This window comes from Microtus oregoni, unplaced genomic scaffold (assembly GCF_018167655.1).
Source record: "Microtus oregoni isolate MIOR12 unplaced genomic scaffold, Mior012 000015F_ref0000493, whole genome shotgun sequence".
Taxonomy (NCBI): domain Eukaryota; kingdom Metazoa; phylum Chordata; class Mammalia; order Rodentia; family Cricetidae; genus Microtus; species Microtus oregoni.
In genome coordinates this window covers 1743180-1764136 of record NW_024543074.1, presented here as the reverse complement: position 1 = coordinate 1764136, position 20957 = coordinate 1743180, and the positions used below count along the sequence as shown (strand labels likewise).

General features: G+C 38.9%; 1 protein-coding gene across 1 annotated transcript in view; it reads right to left on the bottom strand.

Annotated features, from left to right (window-relative positions):
* The window catches only part of Npepps (aminopeptidase puromycin sensitive), a 92674-nt gene that overhangs the window by 49772 nt on the left and 21945 nt on the right, over positions 1-20957 (bottom strand). Inside the window, exon 3 of the mRNA XM_041664314.1 lies at positions 1682-1759. Coding sequence (XP_041520248.1) covers positions 1682-1759 — 78 coding nt within the window. The remainder of the gene's footprint in view (positions 1-1681; positions 1760-20957) is intronic.

Here is a 20957-nt window from a genome sequence, read left to right as displayed (position 1 = left end):
CTTGGTGACAAGTACCATCTTGCTGGCTGAATTTATTCCTTTAAAAAAATCTTCCCATTTTTTCTGTTCTTTAATTTTTCTTTTATAAACTATTTGGCTTTTGGATCTGATAGACTGGTTCTCAGTTTTCCTATTTTTCTGTTTTGCATTTCTTTGTTTTTTCCTGTAGTTTGAGACATATTCAATTTCATTTTCTGAAACTTTTACTTAAAAGGAGAAGGCAGAGGTGTAAAGATGACTCAGACTTAAGATGACTGGCTGCTCTACCAGAGGATCAGGATTCAATTCCCAGCACCCACATGTTGGCTGACAAAATTCTGTGACTGTGACTCCAGTCCTAGGGGATCCAACATCCTCCTCTGGCCCCTGTGGGTACTGCATGCACGTGGTACACATACAAACATGTACACGTGCATACATATGTTCAAGCAAAACACCCATACACATAAAAATAAATATATTTTAAAACATTTATTGAGCCGGGCAGTGGTGGCGCACGCACGCCTTTAATCCCAGCACTCGGGAGGCAGAGGCAGGCGGATCTCTGTGAGTTCGAGACCAGCCTGGTCTACAAGAGCTAGTTCCAGGACAGGCTCCAAAACCACAGAGAAACCCTATCTCGAAAAACCAAAAAAAAAAAAAAAAAACACCAAAAAAAAAAACACATTTATTTCATCATAGTATGACTTCCAAAAGTTACACTATGTGTATGCACAGATACACACATTTCCCTCAGACACAAACACACACACCAATTTGTTAAAAATTTAAAAATTTCTGGAAAGCAGAAATAAAAACAACAGCTGTGTAAATATTCAGACATAATCCACACATCTACAGAGTAAACAGGGAGGAGGTACTATCCCAGGTGACCTTCTGATCCTCCTGCTCCTATCTCTCAAGTGCTAGGATTACAGGTGTGAGCCACTATATCCAGCTGAGCATCATGCTATTTGTACTATTTTAGAGACAGGATTCATCAACCTGATATATACTTTAGAGTTTTAAAATTTGTATTATAATAAGCACTTTATTATATTAATAAGAATTAACAAACTTTTACTGCTAAATATATTTCACTTATGATACATCACAATGAATATTAACTCAGGGTTGAACAAATATTAATTTTAATTCTTTCACCAACATATGCCAAAGAGTAACATACCAACAAATCTTCCCTTCTGTCCCCTCACTAGCAAAATCTCTCTTTCTGGTTGTACACCAGAATCATAAGTGGAGCACTTTCCGCAGAGATTTCAACCAGCAGCAGATGGAGCTAAGTAAATATATTTTTAAGAAATAGAAACCAAGCTGGACATGGTGGTGAACGCCTTTAAATCGAGAAGTAAGGAGGCCGAGGCAGGCAGATTTCTGTGAGTTGGAGGCCAGTCTGATCTACAGAATGAGTTCTAGGAATCCTATGTTGAAAAACAAACAAAATGAAACAATTAAAAATTAAACACCTTATTCTATAGGAAGTGATACTTAGCCTTTCATCCAGTTTTCTGTTTAAGTAAAACACAAACAGAAATTTGAAACTTTAATTTTCAGATCCCAGAACTTTTAGGGAGAGAGAAGTCAACACTTTAATCTGTGAGCAACACTCAGGACAAAGATGGTACAGGTTCCCTGGGGAGTTAACACACATAGTTTCTATGGATTTCAGAGAGTCTCTCACCTGTCTGGAGAGTACTAGGAAAAGACAGGGTGACTTTCTCATCTTCATTCTGATAGTTAAATCCTGTAGCATGGATTTCTGGAAAGAAAAAGGACAGAAATGACTTGACAAATCTGAGTATGCTGAAAAGAACAAATGTAGACTTCGCAGTCAACACCTTTAATACAATTTCTTCTGAAACAAATGAAATATGCTTGTTTTGTGAGATAGTAAGGTCTGGCTAGACGCCCTGTTACTATGTAGCCCAGGCTGATCTGATCTCATAGCAATCCTGCCTTAGCCTTCTGTTTTTCTTGTTTGTGTTTTGTAGATGAAGTTTTACTATGTGGCTCTGGCTGGCCTGGAATTCAGAGATCCTGTGCTGGGATTAAAGGTGTGTGCTACCCTACTGGGCAAAATGCAACATTCACAATTTAGTAAATGAAGTTTCAATAATGAGTAAAATATTCTCCTTAAAAAGAAATACTCGTGGGCTGAGATGGTTCAATGGGTAAAGGCAGTTGCTGTACAAGTGACTGGTAATAATAGTTCAAAATTCTCAGAATTTATAATGCAAAAGTAGGAGAGTACCAACTCTGCAAAACTGTCCTCTGACCTACACATATACATAAATACACACGAGCATGCACATGTATACACACACGTGTGAAATTTTAAAAAATTATATTTCTTTACAAATAATTATATTTACAAATTATATTTTAAATTTAATTCTAAAAAATAATTACATTTCTTTACAAAATAATTATATTTCTGCCATCTTTGGTGATACAGAAAATAGGATTACTACAAATGATACAGTTTTCTTTTCTATTTATGCATTTACATTGTGCTCATTTTGTGAGATAGGGTGTTATAGGACATTTTGATTGCACTCCAACACACCTGAGATTGACAATAAAGTTTGTTTTGAATCAGAGAGTGGAGCTAATTACTGCTGACCAAAATTAGCCAAGGAGGCTTTGAAGGGCCGAGGACAGATAGACACAGGAAGTAGTAGGGTGGCACTGAGAGTCTCAGCCTTTTTGGATGGACAAACAAAAGACACAGGACATCACTGGCAGCTTCTCCATTGCATCTCTGATCATTCAGGTTCTTACCCCATAACTGACTCCCAAGTTGTTTTTTTTTTTTTAATATTTATTTACTTATTGTGTATACAGTGTTCTGCCTACATGTATGTCTGCAGGCCAGTAGAGGGCACCAGATCTCATTACAGATGGTTGTGCACCACCATGTGGTTGCTGGGAATTGAACTCAGGACCTCTGGAAGAGCAACTAGTGCTCTTAACCTCTGAGCCATCTCTCCAGCCCCCAACTCCTGTGATTTTATTGATAAAGAATAATTATATAAATGCATCATCAGGGTCTTGCTCTAAAGCCCAACCTATTCTTCAGCTAACAATTCTGTTGCCTCAGCTTTCAGAGTTGTGATAGTCTTGTGAGACTTCTAATTCTTAAGAGACTGTGGTATTACTTTCTATGCTGCACCTACTCATGAATTTTTAGAAGATCTAGTACAGTGCCAAGAATTCACTGTTTAAGATATCATAAAAGGGTTGGAGAGATGGCTCTGAGGTTAAGAGCACTGACTGCTCTTTCAGAGGTCCTGAGTTCAATTCCCAGCAACCACATGGTGGCTCACAACCATCTTAATGAGATCTGGTGCCCTCTTCAGGTGAATAGGCATACATGCAGGCACTGTACACATAATAAATAAAAATATTTAAAAAAAAATATAGCATGAGAGTCTTGCAAACCCATCCCTGCAAGATAAGTAACAACGTAAACTCTGATAGAAATCACACCCTCTTCTGGATTCTTTGCTCTTAGATTTTACAGAAATAAATAAAATAATAACATGAACAGATACATTAAGACTCCAGTTATTAAGCTTCCATCGACCAGGAGAAGAAACTGCTTAATTTAATGCTACTTAAGGATGCTTACTTGATACACTAAGAATCCATAAACCAGTTCCAACCAACACATCCCAAGAATACTCCAAATAAAAATAACGGTTAAAGTTAGGGCTTTAATAAGCACGTGAAAAGATGTTCTGTATTAAACAAACAAACAGACCAAAAAAAAAAAAAAAAACAATTCAAACCCACTATGATGACTATAATTAAAATTATAGACGTATCTAGGGAGGCTGTAGAGAAACTGAAGCCCACATATATTTCTGGTAGAATATAAAATGGTAGATATCTAGTAAACAGTTTGGTACTTCATCAAAAAGGTTAAATATACAGCTACCTGATGATGGAGCAATCCCATTCCCCTATGTGTTTTCTCTCTCTTTTCTCTGTCTCTCTATATCTCACTCTAAAGAACTATTTCGACACAAAGACTTGTATATGTATGTGTGTATATGTATACAAATGTTCATAATGTTATTATGAATACTTCCAAAGTGGGGTTTCTGTTACCAAATGTCCACCAACAAATGAATAGATAAAATGTGAGTAACAATAAACTGCTATTTAACAATAAAAAGAAATGAGGTGCTGTGACACAAGATGGCTCAGTGGGTAAAGGAGAAAACCAATGACTGAGAGTTGTCTGACACATACGTTCTTGGGTTTTAGGCCACCTTTCCAGCCAAATAACTGAATATTGAAAACATAGAACAGGGAGGAAGAGAGGCAAAGAAAGGAGCGCCTTAATGTGGATCAACGTTGAAAGAGGGTCTCATGCAGCTCAAACTGGACTTGACCTTGCTTTGTGTAACCTAATCCTCCTGCCTCAATATTTCAAAACAAAGAGTCAAAAGCATGAGAGCAAGCTCAACTAATGCTCCTCTAGGATTTTTGTCTTGTCATTCTGTTAGGACTTGCATGTGTGTGCATGTGCGGATGCGTGTGTGTGTGTAGAGGCTACGTCAGTATCAAGTGTCTTTCTGAATAATTCCACCTGACTTTTTTGGGTGGTTTGGTTTGGTTTATGTTCTTTCTAGACAGGGTTATACTATATAGTGCTGGCTGTCCTGGAACTCACTATATAGAACAGGCAGGCTGGCCTCAAACTCTGAGACTCCTCAGTGCTGGGTGGGATTAAAGGTGTGTTTGAGAGAGGGTCTCTCACTAACCTTGGAGCTTACTGACTGGGTTAGGTTGGCTTTCAAAGATTCATCTGTCTCTGCCCACCCAGTTCTTAGGTTACTGAAGTGTGAGTGCCCTGCCTAGCTTATTACATGGGTGCTGGGATCCAAACTCAAGCCCTCACATGGCAGTTTACTCAGTAAATCCACCCTATTGTAATGAGTCCATCCTATTGCTTGTCTTATTTATTTATTAAATATACAGTGGTCCTCATGCATGCACCAGATCTCATTACAGATGGTTGTGAATCACCATGTGGTTGCTGGGAATTGAACTCAGGACCTTTGGAAGAGCAGGTAGTGCTCTTAACCACTGAGCCATCTCTCCAGCCCATTTTGTTTGTCTTTTTAAAGCATCCTACTACTGAGCAAAATCCCCAGTCCCTATGAACTTGAAACTGAATATATACCAAGTTAAACAAGATATATATAAAAGAAATTCATATGAAATGTCTAGAATAGGGTTAGGAAGATAGGAGGCTAAGGGTGCTCAGTAGCAGAATGTTTGCCTTATATATGCAAGGCCCTGTGTTTAATTCCAAGTACCCCCACACACATACACAAAGTCTAGACACAGCTGAAGATGATGGTACATACTTAGAATTCTTGCCCTTAGGAGGTAGGTGCAGAAGAATCAGAAGTTCAAGGCCACCCTTTGGTACATTGCAAGTTTGAGATAACTGTCTTAAAATAATAATAATAATAATTTTAAAAATTAAATGAGTGGCAGAATAAGGGGAAATGGGCAATAACTACTCACTTCTTGGAGCTGTGAAATATTAACTGTGTCTGCTGATGGCCATACAGTGTCTGTGAACAACTAAAAGCTGTTGAAATCTATGCACTTTATTCATTTTTAAAATGTTTGACTCTGGCGCCGGAGAGATGGCTCAGTGGTTAAGAACAGACTGTGTTAGTATTCAGGCATCTGTATGGCCTGACCTTGGGGTATACATCCTCATCTGTAGCCACTGAGAGCACCACAAGTGTCACATTCAATATGTTCCCTTTTAAAGGAACCCTGCCCACCTCCCATCCCTCCCTTTCTCTGTCTGTCCGTCCACCCATCCAGGCATGTGTTTCTCTCTCTCTCCCTCTCCTCTATTCTCTTCAGTCCCCAGAGGCTGATCTCCTTTCCTCACTTTTCCCATTCACTTTCCTTCAATAAAAACCCCTCCACCTGAGCTGTCGCATGATACCTTTCTCTCTTGTACCACTTTTTCTAAATTACAACAGACTGTTCTTCCAGACTACCCAGGATCAATTCCCAGCACTCACATGGAGGCTCACAACCATCTATAAACTCAAGTTCCAGGGGATCTGACACCCTCACACCAATGCACATAAAATTAAATAAATTTTTAAAAAATAATAAAATAAAATGTTTGGCTTTATGAGGCAGCATCTCACACTACAGATCAGGTTAGTCTGTAACTTGCAGTGATTCAGCTCTTCACCCCAATTGCTGGAATTACAGGAATGGACTACCATATTCACAGCTGTGTAGATGCTTTAAACTGACTATCAGAATTTCAAAGTTTTATATTATCACTAAGGTTCATACATGTGTCTGTAAAACTAAAATTTCAGGGAAAGAGGGGTTCGAGACAGAATTTCTCTATGTAACAGCTCTGGCTGTCCTAGAACTTGCTTTGTAGACCAGGCTGCCTGCTTCTGCCTCCCAAGTTATTACTGTTTTTTAAAAATATTTATTATATGTACAATATTCTGTCTGTGTATATGCCTGAAGGCCAGAAGAGCGCACCAGACCCCATTACAGATGGTTGTGAGTCACCATGTGGTTGCTGGGAATTGAACTCAGGACCTTTGGAAGAGCAGGCAATGCTCTTAGCCTCTGAGCCATCTCTCCAGCCCCTCCCAAGTTATTATTACAAACTACTTAGGATAATATAGAAATACAGTTTAGTACTTAGTTGCCTATTACAATCAAACTTGTCATGTTAGTTATGTTTTGAAGGTCAGAGATATGTTTTAGATAGACTTCAAATACTTCAGAGATCTACTGAATATGGCATTTAAGATGTTTTAAAAACATAGGTTATTTCCTTTTTTTTTTTTATGACAATGACACATGCCTGTTCCTGGCAGCACCAATATGCTTTGGAGAAGATGATGGGCATCAAAGAAACTCCATATGGAGTTTACTTTCTCTGTGGCAAAAGTTAGCCACTGGGCATGAAAGTGCCCTTGCCTCAACTGCTGACAGTATGTTGTCCAAACTGGACAAGCAGGCACAAAGAAAATGACTGTCAAACTTTGCCAAGACACGGCAAGACAAGCCTTCAGAATACCCTGCTGGCCTGAAGGGATGGCTCAGCTGTTAAAGATTAGGCTCACAACCAAAAATTTAAGAGTTTGGTTCCCAGCACCCACAACTATCCCTCCAGGGTTTTTGTTTTGTTTTTTAAAAGAGAATATCCTGCTTCACAGAAAAGTCTGTCAGCTATTCTAGGCCTGTAGGCTGAAGATGGATGCCCCGATGTTACAGAGGAACCCTGAATGACTGACTGTCCAGGCAGCCAGCTGTTTCTGTCATTTCTCATATTTTTTGCAAGTCAACTGTTTACACTTCCTGCTTATTTAGGTAATATTATTGCCTTCTCGGGTCTCTGAGGGAACATAAGACTAGATAGTTATAATTACAGTTTTCCTTAGTTATGATAAAAGATGAATTAGCTATAAAACTTTAGGCTCATAAAGATACGATAGATGATAGAATATTTAATTTTGCCAAATACAAATGGACTAGATATTGAATCTGTAATTCTTACTTGATAACTACTTTGTTATAAGTAATTTTACTATGTTAAAGTAAAAACCTTTCTTTTTGATTAGACAGAACAGGAGAAATGCTGTGGAATCCTGCATACTGTGATTATGTGTTGCTCTCATTGGTTGATAGAGCCAGGCGGGAAATTCAAGCAGAGATACAAGTGTTCTTAGACGGGGTCAGGAGACACCATCCAGCCACCCAAGGAACAACATGTCAGCAGATCAGTAAAAGCCACAAGTCACATGGCAATATATTGATTAATAGAAATGAGTTAATTTAAATTGTAAGAGCTAGTTAATAATAAGCCTGAACCATCAGCTAAGCATTTATAAGTAATAATAAGCCTCTGAGTGGTTATTTGAGAACTGCCAGCTGGAGAAAAAACTTGAGTACTGGGATTAAAGGCATGCGCTATCACTGCCTGACTAAAAGTAAAATCTTTACAAAGTAGTCTTTTAAATTCAGACTCTGAAAGACCTTTCATTGATCCCCTAAATAAACCTTCATTTTACAGATTAAAAAAAAATAGAAAATGAAGTTAAGCATATGATGAAGAATGCATGGCTAGACTAAATTTTAGATGCCGCCTTTTAATTATTTCTAAAATTCTTTATATAGTCCTAAAATTGCATCTAAATTTAAACAGATACCTAAAATTTTGGTCTACAGAAAATTGTTATCTATTAGAACAAAAACTAAAAACATGCTTTAAAGTGATTCCATAGAATACAATTACAATAACCTGAAGGAAAGGCAATTATCACCTCAACACCTAAAAATGTTTACTTCTGCGATGTGTGGTCATACACACTAGCCACCTCAGCACTTGGGAGGCGAAGGCAAGAGGGTCATGATGAACCTGAGGTCAGCTTGGAATGATAGTGAGACACTGTCTCAAATGATCAAACAAACAAGAAAACAATATTCTTTTCTGTTGTGTGTGGCATGTACGTGTGCACATGAAGACCAGAGGGCAACATTGGGTGTCTTCCTGCTTCACTCTCCACTTCATGTTTGTGACAGTCTCTTCCTGAACCTGCAGCTCATAACGTGGCTATGCTGGCAGGTCATGACCTTCAAGTCCATTTTGATGTGAGTGCTATGGATCTGAGATCAAGTCCTCACAACTGTGCAGCAAGTACTTTACCATCTAACTAAGCTACCTCCCCAGATAAAGATCTCTTCTAAGAGAAAACGGTATGATGGTAGCTTTGAGGTGTTGCTACTAAAAACCAATTTGTTCTTATAAATTTACAGAAATATTTCAAACTGGCAAGATGTTAATGAAATGTCTGAGAACAGAACATGCCAGTGCTGTATTGCTACACTCCACTCCACAATAAATGGTTCCAACTAAGTACAACTAGCTAAATAACTACCAAGGAATCAAACTCCCCCTAAAGTTTCTTCAGAAAGGAGCAGCCACATATTTGAATTTATTAATTTTTTAAATATTTATTTATTTATTAATTAAGTATACAGTATTCTGTCTGCGTGTATTCCTGCAGGCCAGAAGAGGGCACCAGATCTTATTACAGATGTTTGTGAGCCACCATGTGGTTGCTGGAAATTGAACTCAGGACCTTTGGAAGAACAGGCAGTGCTCTTAACCTCTGAGCCATCTCTCAGCCCCTTATTTATTTATTTATTTATTTATTTATTTATTTATTTATTTATTGAGACTGGGTTTCTCTGTGTAACAGTCCTGGCTATCCTGGAACTCGCTTTGTAGACCAGGCCTGTCTCTGCTTACTGAGTGCTGGGATTAAAGTCGTGCACTACCACTGCCCAGATGAATTTTTTTAAAAGTATCTTGTATTATCAGAACCATGCATTCATTTTATGCTGAATGGATGTAAGTGGAGCATTCTGTAACCCAAAATCAAAGTCTGTGATGCTCTTAAGCTCAAAATAAACAGTCAAAGCAAAAATGAAAGAGTGCTCAACATTATTAGCCATCAAGGAAATATAGACTAAATTTACCATGACTGATCACTATACACAGGTATTTGGATTTTTCCCAACGGCACTACCTCATAACTCCATTCCTAAAGTAGGTTATTAGTTAAGCATAATTTAATCCTCCCTGCCTTTCTTTGTCACCTCCATTTCAGAAAAGAATGCTACATGAAGATGCCAAGAGGAATCAGGACGGGCCTTTCTGGATTTTCTTTCTTTTTTTTTCAGCATTAAATATGAAACAGTCACCACAAAAACCCAAAAGGAAGCCAGGAAGTAGTAGTACACATCATTAATCCCAGCACTTGGGAAGCAGAGGCAGGTGGATCTCTGTGAGTTCAAGGTCAGCCTGTTCCACAGAAGAGAGGTCCAGGACCTGCAGGGCAGTTACACAAAAAAACCATGTCTCGAAAAAGAAAAAAACAAAAACCCAAAAGGACAGAGTTCAGAGAGCTTCCAGACAAGAGTAATTACTAGACAATGATGAACCTGTAGTGATATTTTATTTACATTTTAATAATTATGTAAAGCTTGCCTAAAGATCAGAAGGGCAAAGCTAAGTCACTAGAGGTCAGGCAGTGGTGGTATACGTCTTTAAGCCCAGGATTTGAGAAACAGAGGCGGATGGATCTCTGGGCTACACAAGATCAATGCAGAAACAAATCCAGGTGGTGGTGCCTCACACCTTTAATCCCAGTCCTAGGGAGTCTTGCCTTTAATCACTAGAAGGAATGTAAACTGGGAGGAGAGAAAGGCTCAAGCTGCTTAGTCTGTGGTCAACCTGCCTTAGTAGAGACTTTTCTAGTGGTTTGGCTGCTTTCCTTTTCTGGTTTTTTGGATTGAACCCCAACATCTGTCTCTATGTTTTTATTAGTCGTGCTACATGAACCTTCCTCCTTTGTTTTGTCTTGTGTTTTGAAGAGTTTCGCTATGTAAGCCAGACTGGCTTTGAACGCACAGAGATCTGTCTGCCTCTGCCTCCCAACTACTGGCATTATATAGGCTTGTACCATCATGCTGATCCTATATATCGTACCATCTGTATTCTTTGTAATAAACCAGTATATCCCTAAGAGCTGTGAGTTGCTGAAGCAGATTAATCAAAACTAAAGAGGTAGCCAGTGGTGGTGGTGCACGCCTTTGATCCTGGCACTTGGCAGAGGAAGGAGGAATCTGAGTTCAAGGCCAGTCTGATCTACAGAGCTCTAGCTTCAAGACAGTGAACACTACACGGGAAAAGTCTGTCTCAAAAATTTTTAAAACTGGGGCTGGAGATATGGCTCAGAGGTTAGGAGCACTGACTGCTCTTACAGAGGTCCTGAGTTCAATTCCCAGCAACCACATGGTGGCTCACAGCCATCTATAATGAGATCTGGTGCCCTTTTCTGGCATGCAAGCATACACAGAAGGAATGTTGTATACATAATAAATAAATAAACCTTAAAAAAAAACAAAAGAAGCAACAGAAATATGTCTGTTTAAAAAAAAAAATTTAGGGGCCAGAGAGATGGCTTAGAGGTTAAGAGCACTGATTGTTCTTCTAGAGGTCCTGAGTTCGATTCCCATCAACCACATGGTGGCTCACAACCATCTGTAATGAGATCTGGTGCCCTCATCTGGCCTGCAGTCATACATGGAGGCTGAATACTGTGTATATAATAAATAAATAAATAAATCTTTAAAAAAAATTTAGCTGGGCAGTGGTGGCGCAAGCCTTTAATCCCAGCACTCAGGAGGCAGAGGCAGAGGCAGGCAGATCACTGTGAGTTGGAGGCCAGCCTGGTCTATAGAGCTAGTTCCAGGACAGGCTCCAAAGCTACAGAGAAACCCTGTCTCAAAAAACAAAACAAAAAAACAAAAAACAAATTTAAAAACGAAACAAACAAACAAAAATAAAGAGGTTGTTGGGATACCTGAAATAGTTGGAAGATTAGAAGCACAAGGTAAAACCACCCAGGTTTGCAAATTGTATCTGAAGAGAGGGGGCAGTAAATATCTTGGGAACTGAACTCTCAATCTCTAGGACCTGATAAGAACTATAGGTAAATGGCATAGAACAGAATCGGATTAGGTGATACTCAGCTGGTACCCCTTTTACAGAATTGCTTGTTTTCTGGGAGGAAAAAGCCCACAAGTCTTAAGGTCACCATTTTCTGTTTTGTGGTATGATGTAGCTTATTTATCTTTCCAAATAAAATATGGCTACCAAGAATGTTGAAATTAGCTGGGTGTGGGGGATCAATGCTTTTTTGGTGGCAGGGGGTTAGATGGGGTCTCTTCACATAGGTCTGATGGTCCTGGAACTCACTATGTAGACTAGGCAGGAACTTAACTCGGAGATGTGCCAGCCTCTGCTACCTGGGTGCTTGATTAAAAGTACCGCATCCAGCACTTGGCTCACAAATTTGATCCCAAAATTCAGGAAACAGATAGACAGATCTTTGCATTTAATACCAACCTGATCTACATAGCCAATACTACACTTACACAGTGAGACTCTGATTCAAAAGAAAAAAAAATCAAAAGAATGAGTCTTGGAACCAGGTAGTGGTGGTGCATGTCTTTAATCCCAGCATTCAGGAGGCAGCAGCAGACACACCTGTGTTTGAGTCCAACCTGGTCTACAGAGTGAATTACAGGACAGCCAGGGCTACCCAGAAAACAATGTGTTTCAAAAAACCAAGAAAAAAAAAAAAGGAAAAAGAACGAGTGTTGAGATTTCCTTGGGGTTGTGTTGTTTTGATTTTTTTTTTATCATTTTATTGTTACCTTTTTTTTTCCCCTTCAGTGTTGGGGCTTAAGCCTAGGGACTAATGGATGCTAGGAGAGCTTTGGCTTTCTTTCTCACATAACAGCTAGATAAAGTTTCTAGATACAGTAGCAAATATTTGCAGAAGGAATGAATGAATTCATAAAGCAGTAAGTGATTATGCCATGGAGTTCATCCTTTAAGTTGTACTAATGAAAACTACCTTTACTAATTCAACTGGCTGCCTGGCAGGAAAACATGGCTACTAGACATTGGAAGAATGAACGCCAATAAATCAGAATTTCCTCAGCAAAACCCTGTGGAGAAAAGTCTGAAGACATTAGGAGGAACTAGTCTCAAGGAGAAAGATTTACAACTAAAAGATGATTGTGGAAATAGAAACTTGAAGGAGAGACTTGGGCATGGAACCACAGTGAAGCCAGACTGCTCAGTTGTGCATATTTTCTCTTTTAGTTTGATTTTTTTTATGGTTTTTATTGCGACAGGGTTTAGCCCTGGCTGTCCTGAAACTTGCTCTGTAGACCAGGCTGGCCTTGAACTTACAGAGATCCTCCTGAGTACTGATATTAAAGGAGTTCGAGACCACACCCAGCTAGTTATACATATTATATACATTCTTCCCTTCTATTTAAACCTTACCTGCAAGTTAAAATCACAAAGATAAGAATGGAGAAATTGCTGGTTCTCTTTGTCCTTCTTCTTAATGTGAATGTGACCACACTGAGTAAATCTTTTCAGGCTTTATTAGTTTGGCTCTTTTAATTGGTTTATCAAGGTTAGGTGGCCAAACCTGCTTTGTTGGAACACCCCTAAATCTGGTAACGCTAATTTTTCTTTTTTGGTTTCTTCGAGACAGGATTTCTCTGTGTAGCACTGGCTGTCCTAGAACTTTATCTGTAGACTAGGCTGGCCTTGAACTCAGAGATCCACCTGCCTCTACCTCCTGAGTGCTGGGATTAAAAGCCGTGCCACCACCAACTGGGTAACACTGATGTTTTATGAATTAACTTGATAAAATTTCAAGTTGTAATCTATTGTATTCTGCTTCAAACACTTAGATAGTATTTGGTATGAAACTATTAGACTGTTCAAAAAGTAGAAAACCATTAATACTAAAAATGAATATAAAAAAATATAAAGAAAGAGCCAAATCTAGTGTGGCATGCCTATTTCCAAAAACAAATAAACAAAAGACTAAATAATATGCATCATCAAAGAAAAATGTTCTGAAGCAAAACAAGCAATGACTCAAAGATATTTTTACATTAGTACTAACGTTAATAGACTTATAACAACTAGCATTACATTTAGTTACAGTTTACATTCATATTTTATGAGATTTATGTGCTAAAGGAGATACCTTATAGTCACATTTTAAATGTATACATCTAAATTAAATCTTGTGGGGTCCTGAGAGATGTCTCAGTAATTAGAAGCACATGCTGTTCATGAAAAAGACCCAGGCTCAGTCCTCAGCACTCACATGGTAGTAGTTCACAAATGCCTATTCTAGGAAACACAACGCCCTTTTCTGGACTCTTTGGGCATCAAATACACAGATACACACATACATGCACACGCGTGCACACACACAAGGAGAAAGGCAAACAAAGGCATAGATGCTGGTTTTATGTACGTGAATATTTTGCCTGAATGTGTGCCTGGAGCCCATGGAGCTCAAAAAAGAGGGCCTTGAATCCTCTGGAACTGGAGTCATAAAAGCCTGTAAACCAACATGTGGATGCTGGGAATCAAACTCAGGTCCTCTGTAAGAACAAGTGCTCTTAACTGCTGAGCCAACCCTCCAGTCCCAAAATTAAAAAATCTTAGATCATACTATTTATATGTTGCCCAGACAGGCTTCAAACTCTTAATCCTACCTCACGCAACCTGTGTGTGTGTCAGGATTAATTATAGAAACGGGGCATGATGTCTGGCTAACAAACTTATTTTAAACTTTACTGGAAAATCTTTTAAAGGTTAGGCATACTATATGCCTCCACACCCAGTACTCTAGAAGCTAAAGAAAGAGAAGCTGAGTTGGAGGCTATCCTAGGCTATATAGTAAGACCCTTGCCTAAAAGCACTTAAAAAAAAAAAAACTCATCTTCAAGGGGCTGGAGAGATGGCTCACTGGTTAAGAGCACAGTCTGCTCTTCCAGAGGTCCTGAGTTCAATTCCCAGCAACCACATGGTGGCTCCAAACCATCTGTAATGAGATCTGGCGCCCCGTGTGGGTATACATGGAGGCAGAAAGTTGTATACATAATAAATAAATAAATAAATCTTAAAAAAAAAAAAACCTCCTCTTCAAAGTGGAAGGGTAAGGTTAAGTAGTACAGAGCATACCTAGCACAGATGGGTCCTGTGTTTAACCCTAAACCCCACAGAAAAAAGCATGGGAACAGGAGCATATGATCAGACAATTATTATTCAACACTATTTCCTCACCTCAAAAAATAAAATCATTTCATTATGTATTTTTTAAAAAGATTTATTTATGTATAGGAGTACTCTATTGCATGCATGCCTGAATGACAGAGGGCATCAGATCCCACTATAAAATAAATGATTGTGAACCACTAGGTAGTTTGATGCTGGAAACTGAATTCAGAACCTCTGAAAGAGCAGCCAGCGCTCTTAACAGCTAAGACATCTCTCCAGTCCTATGTATTTCTTAATTGTTTGAAAATTAAATTGTATTATAGCTGGGTGTTGTGGTACACAACTTTAACCCCAGGACTTGCTAGACAGAGGCAGGTGGATCTTTGTGAGTTGAGGTCAGCCTGGTTTACAAAGTGAGTTCAAGAACAGTCAGAGCTACATAGTGAGACTGTATCTCAAAAAAACAAAACAAAAAGATAATTAAATGTATAATATACTCTATAAGTGATCAAAATAATATTGGTTATAATTACTAAGAAATATTCTGAGGGCTGGAGAGATGACTTAGCTATTAGTTAGTAACCACTTCAATACTGAGGCTCACAACTGGCGCTAACACTAGTTCAAGGGGATCAAATGCCCTCTTCTGAATTCCTCAAGGACCATCACACCGAGCTGAAAGGAGGAAGGGAGGGAGGGAAGGAGAGAGGGAGAAAGGGAAAAAGGGGGGAGGATATTTTCAGCCAGCAGAGCATGGTTTCATTGTTTAAAATTAAATATGTAATATAATTGGGTGTTGTGGTACACACCTTTAATCCCAGCACTTGGGAGGCAGAGGCAGGCAAATCTCTCTAGTTCAAGGCCAGTCTGGTCTACAAAGTAAGTACCAGAACAGCCAAGGCTGCTACATGGAGAAACCCTGTCTCAAAAAAGCAATAAAGAAATAAATAAGAACTTCTGAGTCAAACTTGTTAACATCCCTGTAATGCCAGTACTTGGGAGGTAGTGGAGGAAGAAGGACCAGGAATTCAAGGTAACCTTCAGTTACAAAACAAGGCTGAGGCCAACCTAGGTAGCTTACATGAGATTTAATTAAGAAAATTAAGAAAATATTCTCAAACTGAAGATATAACTCATAGGCAGAACACTGGTCTGACATGTGTACGGCTCTGGTTTAACTTTAGTACCACAAAAAAAGAAAGAAAGAGAGAGAGAGAGAGAGAGAGAGAGAGAGAGAGAAATATCCCTTATTCCTTTCTGGCCTGGAGTATACCTTAATGGTAGGGTGATTACAAAGCATTCATGGGGCTCTGGGTTTGATTATCAACACCAGGTGAACAATAACAAAAATTTTGTGTATGTATGCACCCACACACAGGTGCATGTGAGGGTCAACAGACAACTTTTGGGAGCTGGCTCTTTGAATTTTAAGAAGATTCCAGGGATTAAACTAAGATCATCAGGCTTTTGTGGCAATACTTTTTGAGCCAAAATATTAATTTTTTTCCTTTTTTTTTAAAATTAAGGGAATCACAATAGGAGCTGGAAAGATGGCACAGTAGTTAAAAGTAATTGCTGCTCTAGAAGAGGTCCCAGGTTCAGTTACCAGCACCCATGTGGTGGCTTAACTCAAGTTTCAGGGACTCTGATGCTTTCTTTAGCTCTCTACACCCAGTTTCTAATAGTATTTTTTATATTATTGGGGCTGGAGAAATGGCTCAGAGGTTAAGAGCACTGACTGCTCTTCGGGAAGACCTGAGTTCAATTCCCAGCAACCAAATGATGGCTCACAACCATCCATAATGAGATCTGGTGCCTCTTTTGGCCTGCAGGTATACATGCAGGCAGAACACTATACATAATAAATAATAAAGTTATGGGGCTGGAGAGATGGCTCAGCAGTTAAGAGCACTGACTGCTCTTCCAGAGGTCCTGAGTTCAATTCCCAACAACCATATGGTGGCTCATAACCACCTATAATGAAATCTGGTGCCCTTTTCTGGCCTACAGACAGGATACTGTAGAAATAAATAAATCTTTAAAAAAAATAATAAAGTTAGGGCTGGAGAGATGGCTCAGCGGTTAAAAGCATTGCTTGCTATTCCAAAGGTCCTGAGTTCAATTCCCAGCAAACACATGGTGGCTCACAACCATCTGTAATGAGGTCTGGTGCCCTCTTCTGGCCTGCAGGCATATATTGTATACATAATAAATAAATATTTTTTTAAAAAAATAAAGTTATTATTGCTGGGCAGTGGTGTCACACACCTTTAATCCCAGCACTTGAAAGGCAAAGGCAAGAGGATCTCTGAGTTCACAGCCACCCTAGTCAATAAAATGAGGTCCAGGACAGCCATGACTGTTATAGAAAAAAAATTTCATTAATGTATGTTTGCATGATAGGAGGGCACATATGCTCAGGAATACATGTGGAGGTCATAAGACAAATGTGTAAAATTATCTCTTTCACCTTTATATGGATTCTGGGGACAGAACTCAGGTCACCAGGCTTGCATGACAAATGCACTATGTACTGAGCCATCTTATCAGCCCACTAATAACATTCTCAAGAGATCTAGTTTAAGAAATAGATGAAAATAAGTTATAAACACTATTTGAAGAAACATTTCTTTTTTTTTTGAAGAAATGTTTTTAATGTTTTAAAGGCTAAGTCTTTGAAATTTTTTCCTGACTTTATTAACTTCCTCTTAAAGTCAAAGAAAAGCATATGTATGCAAGCTTACCAAATTTTATTTAACCTAAATATCAGCAATTTACCAGGGGTGCAGTGCAAACTTATAACCTCAGCTTGAGCAGTTGATGTGGAAGGGATCACACCTGAGATCAGCCAGGGCTACAGAGCAAGCTCTAGACCAACCTAGAATACATAACAAGATTCTATCTCAAAAAATAAATTTAATAAATACAACACCAATGGACTGGAGAAATGGCTCAGAGGTTAAGGGTACTGGCTGCTCTTCCAGAGGTCTTGAGTTCAATTCCCAGCAACCACATGGTGGCTCACAAACATCAATAATGAGATCTGATGCCTCTTTCTGGTGTGCAACCAGGCAGAACACTGTACACATGATAAATAAATACAACACCAGCACACATAATGCCTATCAATCTTTTACATATCACTAAAAAGTAGAATCAATTTCACTACAGCATGTTATTAACTATGTAATGCATTCTAATTTCTGAACTTTTTTCTTTTGAGATAGGATTTCTTTGTGTAACCTTGACTGTCCTTTAACTAGCTGCTCTGTAGACCAGGCTGGCCTCAAACTCACAGAGATCCACCTGCCTCTGCCTCCTGAGTGCTGGGACTATGGGCATGTGCCATCACTGCCTGTGGTAAGTTTTAGAACAATTTTTTTTTTTTTTTGGATTTTTCGAGACAGGGTTTCTCCGTAGCTTTTTGGTTCCTGTCCTGGAACTAGCTCTGTAGACCACGCTGGCCTCGAACTCACAGAGATTCACCTACCTCTGCCTCCCGAGTGCTGGGATTAAAGGCGTGCGCCACCACCGCCCGGCCTAGAACAATTTTTAAAAATATATCTTTATTTATTTATTATGTATACAGTGGTCTGCCTGCATGTATGTTTGGATGCTAGAAGAGAGCGCCAGATCACATTATAGATCCACCAGCGTGAACACAGTACTGAAGAAGAATCAAGTGAGGACTACATCAACCATCTATAAGACTTACTACAAAGCTATGGCAATGAAGGCAGTGCAATTCTGGTGAGAGAATAAAAAAATAGACAAGAACCCAAAAAGAGACAAACACAAATAAATTCAACCAATCTTCTGACAAGGGGACAGCAATGTATAGAGAAAGGGCAGTCTCCTCAACAGATCACTGAACTAAACGTCCACATACAATAAAGCAAACGTTTATATCCTCCGTAACAACTTAAATTGGATCATACATAGAAAGAAAAGTTAAAATTATGAAACTCCCAGAATGAAACAGACAAAAACCAAGATGACTTAAGTATGGTGATGACTTTTTATCTATAACAACAAAGGCATGAATCCATGAAATAAATGACTGATAAGCTAAACTTAACTAAAATTAAGCAACTGCTTTGCAAAAGACAGTAAAAATGGAACAATAAGTCACAAAATGGGAGAAACGTTAGCAGAAGACCTATCTGACAAGAGTATTATCTAAAATATACAAGGAACTCTAAAAACTCAACAATAACAGAGCTTGAGAGAGTACACCTGTGATCCCTGCACTGAGAGTCTGAGGCAAAAGATTCTGAATTTAAGGCCAGCCTTAACTATGTAGTGAGAATATCTGAAGGAAAAAAAAAGTCAAAAAAAAAAAAAAAAACAAAAACGGAAGGGGACCAGCAAACTGCAAAAAGCCAAAAAAAAATATATAGTACACTCCTGTAATCCTAGTACTTGAGACCAATGTGAGACCAATCTAAGTGAGATCCTATTCCTTATCATTACTATCAAAGAAAGAAAGAAAGGATGATTCAAGCCTGTAGTTCCAGCTACTTAAGGGGTCAAAGTAGACACTGGCACTGTAGCTCGGTGGTGGGGTTCCAATTAAATATGTGCAAGATACTGGGTCAGATCCCCAGCAAGACAGAGAGCTAAACCAAAGAAGAGATAGCAAATAAGCCTATGAAAAGAATATGCACACCGTCCATCATCACAGAAATTCAAATGAAAACCAACACACTCATTATAATGTCCAAACTCCAGAACACCAAATTCTAGTAAGGCAATAGAGCAATAGAATTTATTTGAATCCTTCCCTGCTGACAAAACAGCCACTTTGGAGGTAGAAGTTGCTTACAAACTGAATAGCCTGGGCATGGTTATCACATACCTCCAATTCTAGCACTAGTGAGGTACAAACAAGCAGGAGGATCAGGAATTCAAGATCATCCTTGGCTACATATTCAAGGCCAGTCTGAGTTACATTAGAATCTGCCTCAGAAAGAATCTGGATGAGACTTAATACTTTGTACCATATGATCTAGCAATTATACTCCTTGGTATTTATTATACAAAAGGTCTAAGAACTCTGTAGTTTGAGAGTCTGTCCTGGAACTAGCTCTTGTAGACCACTGTCCTCGAACTCAGAGATCCGCCTGCCTCTACCTCCTGAGTGTTGGGATTAAAGGTGTGCGCCACCACCACGCAGCTAAATATTTTATTTTTTTAACATTATTTTCAGGTGGCAGCATGCTAATACAAACGTCACCTTCTACCTTGTGAGCTCAGGAGAGCTAACTCAAGTCATGAGGTTGGGGGTGTGGCCTTTATCCACTGAGCCGTCTTGCCAGCCTTGAAATCTTGGTATCTATAGTATCACAGAGACAACAATGGCAAATAAATTCAAACAACTTAGTTAATATGTTTCATTGTAATATAATACAGTTTATGCTAATTTTCACCGAAAGTCTACATGCCCTTAAGGTTGTACCAGGAATGGCAGAACACACTTGTATTTGTAGCACTTGGCAAGTTGAAGCAGAAGGATCTCAACTTCAAGGCCAGTCTGAACTACACACAATGAGTTGACAGCAAGCCTGAGCTATGGAGGACCTGCATCATAAATTAAATAAACAAACCTCTTTTTAACTCCCTTTTAATCGGATGGCTTATGCTCACATCTTGTACTGAGGTCCAAATGATGAAGAAGATGCAGAATATTCCAGTTCCTTGGAATCAGTTCCCAGGACTCTTTCAGAAGTTCCAAGTTTTAACCAAGTTCAATGAGGCCTTCAGAAATGTTTTATTTGGAGATGGGAATGCATCTTGGTTCTAGAGCACCTGCCTAACATTCACAAAGCCCTAAAATCCAGCTTTAACTAGATTTATTCATTAATAAATAAATACTTTAAAAAAACATTTGAAGAAATGTTTTGTTTGAGCAGGTCTCTTTTGACTTTTTGTTTGCTTGAACTAGGTCTCAACCATGTAGTCTGGGTGGGCCTCAAATTTGTGACCTTATGCCTCACTAGCCTGAGTGCTGAGAGTAGAGGTGTGGCTTTCAGAAGTGCTTTGTTGTTGTTGTTGTTGTTCTTGTTTTATTTGAATACATGTATTTTTAATTGTTTGACTTATCTTTTTTTTTTCTGTTTGTTTGTTTTTTGTTGTTGTTGTTTTGTTTTTTCGAGACAGGGTTTCTCTGCGGCTTTGGAGCCTGTCCTGGAACTAGCTCTGTAGACCAGGCTGGTCTCGAACTCACAGAGTACCGCCTGCCTCTGCCTCCCAAGTGCTGGGATTA